The 10,237-nt window shown below is 36.3% G+C and overlaps 1 protein-coding gene across 1 annotated transcript; it reads right to left on the minus strand.

The window, feature by feature from the left end:
* Nucleotides 1–913: 913 nt before the first annotated feature.
* LOC110903993 (probable indole-3-acetic acid-amido synthetase GH3.1) lies at nucleotides 914–4,186 on the minus strand. The gene is made up of 3 exons (XM_022149799.2): nucleotides 3,824–4,186; nucleotides 3,608–3,709; nucleotides 914–2,554 (listed from the first exon to the last, which is right to left on the minus strand). Exons 1-3 carry the CDS (start codon nucleotides 4,141–4,143, stop codon nucleotides 1,186–1,188), a joined length of 1,791 nt encoding a protein of 596 aa, XP_022005491.1. The 5' UTR covers nucleotides 4,144–4,186; the 3' UTR covers nucleotides 914–1,185.
* Nucleotides 4,187–10,237: the final 6,051 nt, after the last annotated feature.

The following is a 10,237-nucleotide window of genomic DNA, read 5'->3' on the forward strand; positions in this document are numbered from 1 at the left end:
AATATTCATTTGCAATAAAATTTATATCGCAATGTTGACAAAAATAAACATAAAACGCAAAACAAATGAACCGATATCAACTAAACATCATATTCATTTTCATTGTTTTCGATTGATGTAAGGGTATCTCTTTCGATTACTACAGCCAGTGGCGGATCTAAAAAGTTCTTATAGGGGCAACGTTTTAGAAAAAAAAGGGTAACAAAATCAAAGAAACATCAATTTTTTTTCAAAATTTACACTACCACCGGAGTGTCAAGGGGTAGCGAGGGCTACCCCTATTTACAAGCTATACCTGCCACTAACTACAACGAGTGTCTGTACTGTAGCGAACCGAATAGATAACGACCGAATTCCCGCCACAAAACGCCGGGGAAAAACTCACTAGTTTGTATCAAAGCTAAAACAAAAATACAAGGCGTGTACACGGTTATTACAATAAGAGTATATGTACATAAATGTACAAACTTAGCATCTTATCTTTCTTTGTTTACAATGTAGATGCTAATTTTCTTTCAAAAAAGAAAACTAAAAATTAGAAAAATGGCCAAAGGCAGTAAGAGCAGCCCTTTGTTTCTTTGCATTCTTCTTTTACATTCAAAAGCATTTTTTTGCTTTTGGTTTATTGAGAATACCTTCTTGGCAAACCCACAACCAACTAAATATTTTGAAACGGGCACACAAATTAAATCAACTTTTAAATATTACACAAATGTTTTACTACATCACTTAAACATTCATCAAAAGGAGCAACACCTTACTACACTTTTTGATACTATCACGCTAGAAAGAGTAACACCTTACTACACTTTTTGAGAATATCACGCTACAATCCCCTTGCTTAATTGTAGCCTTTCTACAATAGGTTATTGAGAAAATCATTCAAGCATTAAAATCCTTGACAATTAAGTAATTTTCAATAAAAGCACAATGATAAAATTACTAAGAAAAACATACAAAAAAAAAAAATCAGCATTTCAACAAATCACAAATTCTTACAATACTTTCTAAACCTACATAATACACCCTTCACTTTTTAGCCTACATATGACACCCATCACTCTTTAAACCAACACACTACACCCATCACTTCTTAATCCTACATGTTACACCATCACTTTTAAGTGACAAACCAAAGTATCCCCCCTTTTTGATTTTGTTCTTGTTGCTAACAACATCAATAGCTCAGAAGCGTCGTTCCGGGACCCAGTGTGGCGCTTTCGGGCTAAAATGGGTCGATACGACCCGAGAATCCAAAAGTTCCATGATAGGTGTGAAACTAACACACCTTGGAACTTTGTATTGGTTTATAGATGCGCCTCGCGATATTGCATAATCCATTAACTCCTCAAAGGTACCATTCTTCACAACCCGAATCTCCAAAGGACCAATAGAATTATCCGCAACCCGACTTTGTCGATACACCGAATTCAAACACTCCTCCATTGCCAAACAACACTGATCCAACACCTCCTGACCCGGCCCATGACCCGGATCTTTCACCAACAACTCCCAGTAAATAACATAGTGGCCTGGGATCGTTTTCGTGTCCCCGTAGCTCGTGTACTCCACAACCGCAGTGTTAAATTCCTTCAAAAGCTCCGAAGCCTTTTCGATAGCGAATTGCAACTCGGTTTCATCGGTTTTATCGGCATCGATACTTAGTAAAACATTCTTTCTTCTAATGAACTTGAACTGTGGTGCGGAGTTGTGGAAACCCGTGACCCGGAGAATGTCCCCGACTCGGTAACGACAGAGACCCGAGTAGGTGGAAATCACGAGTTCATACTCCTTTCCAAGCTCGAGGTCAGCAAGGTCAACGAGCGGAGGCGCCGAGTCATCTGAGTTAGACACCGAGTCATGTGGGATGAACTCAAAGTAACCCATATTTGGCATGATGGTATAAGACACCTCACACGGTTTTACCATGGGGGTTAAATTCAATCCAAAGTAACACTCGGAGGAAGCATACATTGTACACGTTTGAGGCAAATTACCGCTGTAAAAATCCAAAATCGGAATATACTGAGCCATGGCTCCCGTCACGATGACGTCAAGGTATTTGGTATTGGGCCAAATCCGGGTTATAATCCCTTCCCAATTCCCTTCACAACACTGGCCCGTAACAAACCGGGCCAGGGCCGGGTCAGGCTTCAATATTTTCGACATGCAGGCCCGGATATCCTGGTCGGTTATTTTCGGGTTCAAGTACCCGGTTTCAATATCATTGGCAAGTTGTTGCCAGTTTAGCGTGAGAAACTTGATGGCCCGAACGAGACCCGAAGCGAAAACCGCACCGCAACGGAGGACTTGTTTGTGGTAAATAAGACCACAGAGCATTTGGGAGTACATGCTTTGGAAGGAGTCGACGCATAGGATGGTTTCGTTCGGGCTGGTGTACACGTTGTACGGGTCGTAGGGTCGGGTTTTGAATTGTTGGCTTTTGTAGTAACTTGTGAGAACGGGTCGGGCTACTAACCCGCTTGGGGTTTTGGTCTCGGCTTTGATGAATAGGAAGTAAAGTCCTTTGCCTTTGTCCAGACCGGGCACGTACCTGTAACACCAACAAAATAATTCATTAATTATGAGGTTTTTTTAAAACTAAACAGCTTTTTAAAATCTTGTGTTACTGATTTTCTTTGATAAAAGTAATCGTTTTTAATACTGTACATATATTCTCATGTTAGAAACAAAGAGTTAATTACATTGTTAGTCCTTTGGTTTGCATAAAATAACATACTTAGGTACTAATAGTTTAAAATCACATTCTAGGGTATTAATTTTTCATTTTGTAACGTTTGGAGGTATTAACATTATTTGTAGGTTTAAAATCACATTCTATTAGTATCTAAGTATGTTATTTTATGCAAACCACAGGGACCAACTATGTTAATACCCCAGAAGTTAATACCTTCAAACGTTACAAAATGAAAAGTTAATAACCTAGAAGGTGATTTTAATTTAAACTATTAGTACCTAAGTATATTATTTTATGCAAACCACATGTACTAACTATGTAATTAATTTAGAAACAAATTACTGATTTTAGTCATTTTAAAGTCGCTATCTATTTTTAGTCACTTATTAGACTTTCTCATGAAGACTTAAAATAATGTGACATACAACAACGTCATGCATAGAATAAAAATATATATAGAGTTTAGACTAGTAAAAATTAAATAAAGAAGATTAAATATTCGTGTATCTTATCCTCATATGTGTGAAATTATTTAATGTATGGCATATATTAAATTAAAAATGTTAATATTTTAATTTTAATTACTTTTCAGCAAAAACAAGTTACTACTTTAACAAATCTCATATTTTTGTCTATCCAATATTAAGATTAAGATATTTCTGGTCACTTATCTTACATGAAACAAAAAGGTCTTGACTCTTGACCATCAAACAATTGACAAAATACCATTCAATTATATCGAAAAATCAAACATAACACATTTTAAAAAGCTTATATGAACTAGTCTAGCCAACCACAACAGTGGATTGATTATGCATACCCTTAATAAAATATTAGCCATTATTTTGTCAATTAATATACATTTTTTTTATTAAATTTAAAAAAAAAAGAAAGACTAAAACAACGTACAGGTTCATGACAGGCATGAGAAGACTATACAGTTTCTGCCTGCGGTCCATCTCTGCAGCAATTGTTGGCATCAGCTTTCTTTCCCCAGCAGATGTCCCAGAACTGCAACACTCACATACATAAATAAAAGGGACTTTATATAAACAAACTTTATAAAAAAAAAAAAAAAAAAAAACTTGTTTATAAATATAAAACTGCATGGGAGAATTAACTAACCTTGTGAGGAACTCAGAAATCGGGTGAGAGGAGAGTATGTTGGAACGGTCTCCATTAGCAATACGTTGGATGTACGGCTGGAGATCCTCGTACGACACTACCGGAACCTTTGACTTGTAAGTTTTCCGGTCGGTGGCGCCGCCGAGGTTCCATTTTTTAAGGTACTCTGCTTCAGCATTTTGCGACAAAATTTCACACAAAACATTCTCTTGAACACTGTCACAGTTCTTAGTCATCTCTTCAATAAACTGAAGAGCTTTAGCATCTTTCTCCGTCACCGGCGGCCCTAACGGAGATGACGTCACTGAATCAACAGCCATTGTTTATACAAAGAGTGTGTGTTTTTATATGTCTGTGTGTGTTTTGGTGATGTGAATGGCGGTAGTATATATAAGGGTGGTGAGTGGAATGGTTGTTTTGTTTGACATGCCACGTAGGATGCCATGTGGGCAGTGGGAATAAGTTTGTTTTTTCTGGGGGACAGGTGGGACCGGACACGTCATGATGTCGAGAAGGGGGTGGCAAGAGGGGGACCAGGGTATGGACACGTCAGTAGGGGCTAGTAAGGAGATTTGTCTGGTAACCGGAGTAAATGGCTTTTTATGGTGAGATTGTTCTGCCGGAAAACGACGGCCTGCCGGCGAATTGGCAATGTTCTGACTGCTCGTTCCTTCAGTAAGGAGACACCCTGGGATTTTATAATTCTTAACATTTAATGTAATGTAATACTTATGGGAAGTAACGATGGTTGTTTAAATTTTATGTACTTGTTATCTTCCAACAAGACCCGAACTAAATTAGGGTTGGTAAAACAGGTCTAAACATTTTAGACGTGTACCCAAATTGGTCGTGTTATTTCCTTACACACAAATAAAAACATGCATAATAAACATGTTACATAACACTTACCAATTTAACATAATTAATGTAACATGTTAAGTAACACAACATGACCCGACCTAACACAACCCCTTCACAAAAAATATACAACCCATAACAATAACCAAATTAGGAAGCAAATCCATCTACAATATACACATAATGAGATGGAACGAAGGTTAACAGTCGGCGTTGGGAGAACAATGGTAAGGAGTTAGCTGTAAGGAGAACAATGGTCGGCCGTTGGGAGAACGATGGTCGGGAGTTGGCCGTCGGAACAGTGGCGAAACTTGCGATTTCCGACCGTGGGTGGAAGTCACCGGACCTAAAAATTTCTATAAAACCGGGGGGGGGGGGGGGGTCAAAAACGTATATACCCAAAAATTTCTATACGAAAACTACATACTCTCCACTATTGAGCAAAAAGTTCGGGGGGTTGGCCTCCCCGTCTCGCTCCTTAAAAGCTTCGCCCATGTGTCAGAAAAACGATGGTCATGAGTCAGAATTATTAGAGGGCAAAGATGAGAGAACAATGAAATTTGAAAGATTGGAACGATGTGGCTAACAAGTAACAAGCTAGGGTTGTCAATAGGTTTTGTGTAATATTATTTTTTATTTTAAAAGGTTTGTTAATATGTACTTTATATTTATGTAATATATAGTATGTGTAAAGATCAAATACAAATGATTTTTAACATACAAAATAATTTTAACATAAGAAGTGAAGGAAGCTTTTTTTTTTATTTTTTTTCACATACCTACGTAGAGATGGGATCAAATACAAACTTCAATATGTGTAAGAACCAACCACTATTAGACATATGTCTTTCATTAAAAAAATTAGACAAGGGTATTTTAGACTTTATCACTCTATTTTTTGTATTTAATTAATTCAAAATTTTAATTATCCCCTATATTCATGCACTATTTCAAATCAAAATTTAAAAATTTCAAGAAAATCATTATCTACGTAGGAAACCACCAAAAAGAATAATACGTAACTTCCCATCTCACTTGCAAATTATCTGCATGGTGTTGATATCCATGTTTTTTATCAGTACATTTGATGGATTCAAATATAGAAATTTCAGTGGAAGGATCATCAGCCATGGAAGTTACACCAGGTTATTATTTAATTTGCACGTTCGAAAAATTCGTTTGATTCATTATATTTTCAGATTCACCATAAAGTTTCAACTTTTACATTAAATTAAAGTTGGAATTACAGAGAGTGCTAAGTATAAAACGTTTTTATGCACGTTGTTCGTACTGGTGTTTTTTTTGTTTCATCGTATTTGGTTTTTCATAATTCATGTGTTGATATAGCCGGCGTATGTGCTTCGTAGATGCTTTTGTGTTGTGTTTGTTGGTTGGTTTCATTAATTTCTGTCGAAAACCATATGTGCTATATTAATGTGCTGATATAAATCTCAATTTGCTGGTCAGATCCATTTTTGGTTTCATCCTTTTTTGTTGCTTTTTTGTGCTATATGATTTTTTCGAGCAAAACAAAGGTCTGGGTTTACGAATTCTCGATGTGCTGGTTTCATGTTTTGTTTCATGTGCTATGTTAATGTGCTGATAAGAATCGTAATGTGCTGGTTTCATATTTTGTTTCATGTGCTATGTTAATGTGCTGATATGAATCGCAATGTGCTATTATCATATCCAATGTGCTGATACGGATCCCTGCTTATTATCGTCACGAGAACATGTCAGGTTTGATGCGAACAACATCTCGTTCTAAGAGCAAGAATCGTTTTTTGGGCAATTTAGAAGCAGCAGTCATACCCTTGTTGAATTCATCAGTCATTTTGAAACGGCAATTGAGTCACAACGATACACCGGAAAAATGATCACGATACAAGGAATACAACTCCAGATTGGGTTACAGATTTAAATATAGAGAGAGAAGCTAATGAAATATATACCAGGAATATATTTAACGATCTTCAGTATGAGTTACTCCTCGGTGTTACAGAATCACACTCTATGAACGTTGAACAAGTCGGTGAATCTATTAAGTTTTCAATTAAGGATATAGATGTTGAAGGTAGTCTTGCGTGAGAATAGTTAGTTAAATTTCAAATTTACTAGCATCCATAGTTATTTTATGTTCATCTATTCGTATATTTTTTTCGTCAGGTGCTTTTTCGAGAAGATGATATGGAAATAAAATGTAGCTGTGGTAGGTATGAACAATATGGTGTGCTATGTAGGCACATATTTTTGGTGCTAAAGATGTCTAAGGTTGAAACTTTTCCTAAAAAATATGTTATGAGAAGATGGACGAGAGATGCTGTCCCAAGGAAGACTGTTACGTCAGTTAAGGAAAACACTGAAGCTAATCAGACAGTGGACAATGTTAATAAAGTTGTACGTGAAATTATGATTGGGACTGAGTATATTGTTGATAAATTGTCAAAGGACATGGAGAAGCTGGCGTTGTATAGAGATAAAGTTAAAGGAGATATAGCTCAACTAGATGAGATTTGTGGGTCTTCTCAACCTATGCAGAAGAAGGACAGAATTGCTACTTTGCTTGGGTTTAAGCAACCTGATAAAGATACTTTTCGAGTTCCTGTTGGTATTAGAACTAAGGGGTGTTGTTTCAAAAAAAGGATTAAGTCTGCTTTTGAGCAAGTTTCTACTAAACAACCAAGGAAGCAAAGGACATGTGGTATATGTGGTTCTCACGAGCACGACAAGCGTAAATGTGATAAAAAACCGGAAGCCAGTTAATCAAAATTTTTAGTTTTTATGTTTTTTACAGTCAAGTGCTTTTCTTTCCGAATTATGACTATTGTTACCAACTGTTAGATCGTATTGTTTTGTTTTTACTGGACGTTAACATTTTTTATTTCAGTAAGTATTTTGATGTAGTTCAAACGTCTATAAGTAAATATTGTGCTACTTTCGACATAGCACAACAATATGCGTTTTTTCCGGTAGTATTATGTTTGAACTGGCCTTTAAGATTTATAATATCAGTAAGTATTTGGTGTGATTCATATGTTTTTAAGTTATCAAACGTGCTAGTTTTGACATAGCACACCAAGATGTGATAAAGTTTCCTATTAACTTGTGATTTGATTAACATGAACCCCTGTTGGTAAAAGAATGTCCCTATTCAGCCCGTTTTCATGAAAAAACGAGTCAAAGTATTTCTTTTTACCACCTAACATGAACAGACCATGAAGGGGTTACTTTATGATATAAAAACCCTTGTACAACAGCAAAAAGATAGTACTTAGAAGCATGTGCATAAAAGAAACGCTGCTCAGACACTGAAAATTCCAGCACTTAGTCATCCCAAATAGCAAGTATAAGATTTGCCCCCGGATCAGCAGCAAGAGGGTTGCTCTATCCTGCTTCCAGACATAATCCAGCACAAACGGCAAAATCAATCTAAGAACCAGCACTTGGTACATCCAGCCTTGCCCAGAGATGTGCAGACAGTCCAAGAAAACCTCAGCTTTGAAGAACTTGCTGTGTAGACACAGAACGATGGTTTTAGGCCTTTAGAGGGTATAATGGTCATTTTGATATATATACACATATAAATATTTGAACTTGTGGTTTGAATTCTACATGAATTCTACACGAACAATTAATTTACAGAAAAAAAAATTAAATAACTTAATACAATCTGGGAAATTTACGTTTTATTGTTTCTTGATCTTTTTGTAGGTTGCGTGTCGAGATTATCCTCATTCAAGGCACCTCTGTATTAAATTCCCATTCTCCACTACCCCAAATCAAAGCCACTATAACCAGGTAATATTATTTTAACATTCATTATTTCGCCATTTTGGACCGATCACAAACAGATTTCATAATTACCAATATGCCCTTTTGAACTCTGCCCTTTTTATACTTTCTGTGCTATTGTTATGTTTGTGACTCACTAGCTCCATGTGTCTTTTGGGGCAATTGCATTTCAAGTGCTGACCATTGTCGCGCTACTGATAAAGACGAGTTTTGGGAAACGCGAGAGAAAACACGCCAAAAACAGTGGTAATGGTAAACATGCCCAACTCGTAAGCCAACTGTACCCGGTTGACCTTTACACACCAGCACCGATGATGATTCAACCCGCAAATCAGATTCAAAAAACGGGCCCGATTCATGCCAACCTCACGTCGGCTAACTTTCAATCTGCAGATTAGTCAGTATAGAATGCAGTCAACGGATTTGTTCCATATCCTCCACAAAGTCAAAGTCAAACCTATACGTCAACTGTAAATCAACACCAACCTCAGTTCTCCTATCAGTCAAACGCTAACTTTCAGTCTCGTGTGACATAACCAAAAGTGCTAACTGTGCAATATTATGAACTATGTTTGAAATTAAAAAAGTTTAAGTGATAAGACGCATACTATCAACTAAAATACGATATCCATCATCATTTAAATACGCAAGAACTTCAAAATACCGACAAACCCAAAAGCCATATGTACTGTTCTAAACATAGAAATATTGACTAACAAAAAAACCATATGCAATGTTCTAAAAGTATTACCAAAATAACATAGTCACTGAGTTCGAAAAAAAGTGCTAACTAAATAATTAGAATTCGACCACCCTCTTGCTTATCCTTTTATATGCATATTCCATGTATTCTTTTCTCGAAGCTAGATCCAACACTTTAAATTGACGGACTTCATCCAACACAAATTCTTTGTGCGTGTTAAGGTTTGACAGTAGGATTTTGGCTAAATATTTTAACCGTAGATCATTTAAATCGTACACTTGATCTAGTGATTCTTTTCGCAACCCATAGTTCCAATTTTTCGCTGTTTCTCCCTTGAAATATTCCATGTGTCTCATCGTGAAGATACCACAATCATTCGAATTATTTCTTGTTCTCCATTTAAGTTCCAATCTAGTTGGTTCACAGCTCAATAGGTCTTCTGCAACTGGGTGTTTAGTTTTTCTCAAATATTGACATAAAGCAGTTGTCTGTTTCAATACGCATTAATATTAATGTGCTAAAATAGTAATTTTGTTTTATAATTTAAAGTAGTTACACTTACAAGCATTCGTGGTTGGCCGCCATACGATTTACCATCATAACTTCCTCCCATCATATTGTATCAATCCTGTATCCCTTTCCTTTGTTGGAGCGTGGTGTTTTAAGACCTGCATGAAAATAAGTCAAACCATAGAAAACAGTTTTATTTTTTAACATTTTAAAACATAGCGCTGATTCCAATGTGTAAACCTTTAGGGGACTTTGATAAAACCTTCAACACCTCAACTTTGTCGTCCTTTTTATGTTTGGTTCTCGGTGAGACTGAAAATGCAATTTAATCAACAAAAAAAGGTAAATACCACAATCAAAATAACCATATAAATACAATGATAGCACACCTTTTTTAGTCATCATAACATTCCTTTCTTGACTCATGTTTCTCTTTCTTGTTGTGTCCAACGCAAAAGCATCAATAATATCATCCATTTTTGGTTCAACTGGCTTCTATGTTCAGCACTTGTTATCCGCGACACAATAAATCAAAGTCAGCACTACACAAT

The sequence above is a fragment of the Helianthus annuus genome, chromosome 14 (genome assembly GCF_002127325.2).
Source record: "Helianthus annuus cultivar XRQ/B chromosome 14, HanXRQr2.0-SUNRISE, whole genome shotgun sequence".
Classification (NCBI taxonomy): domain Eukaryota; kingdom Viridiplantae; phylum Streptophyta; class Magnoliopsida; order Asterales; family Asteraceae; genus Helianthus; species Helianthus annuus.

Excerpts from the sequence above, each read along its gene's own strand:
- LOC110903993 (XM_022149799.2), bottom strand. The coding sequence starts at position 4,143 with ATGGCTGTTGATTCAGTGACGTCATCTCCGTTAGGGCCGCCGGTGACG. Across the intron at positions 3,710-3,823 it reads ATTTCTGAGTTCCTCACAAG|TTCTGGGACATCTGCTGGGG; the intron begins GTTAGTTAATTC and ends TGAGTGTTGCAG. Across the intron at positions 2,555-3,607 it reads CTCATGCCTGTCATGAACCT|GTACGTGCCCGGTCTGGACA; the intron begins GTACGTTGTTTT and ends TTGGTGTTACAG.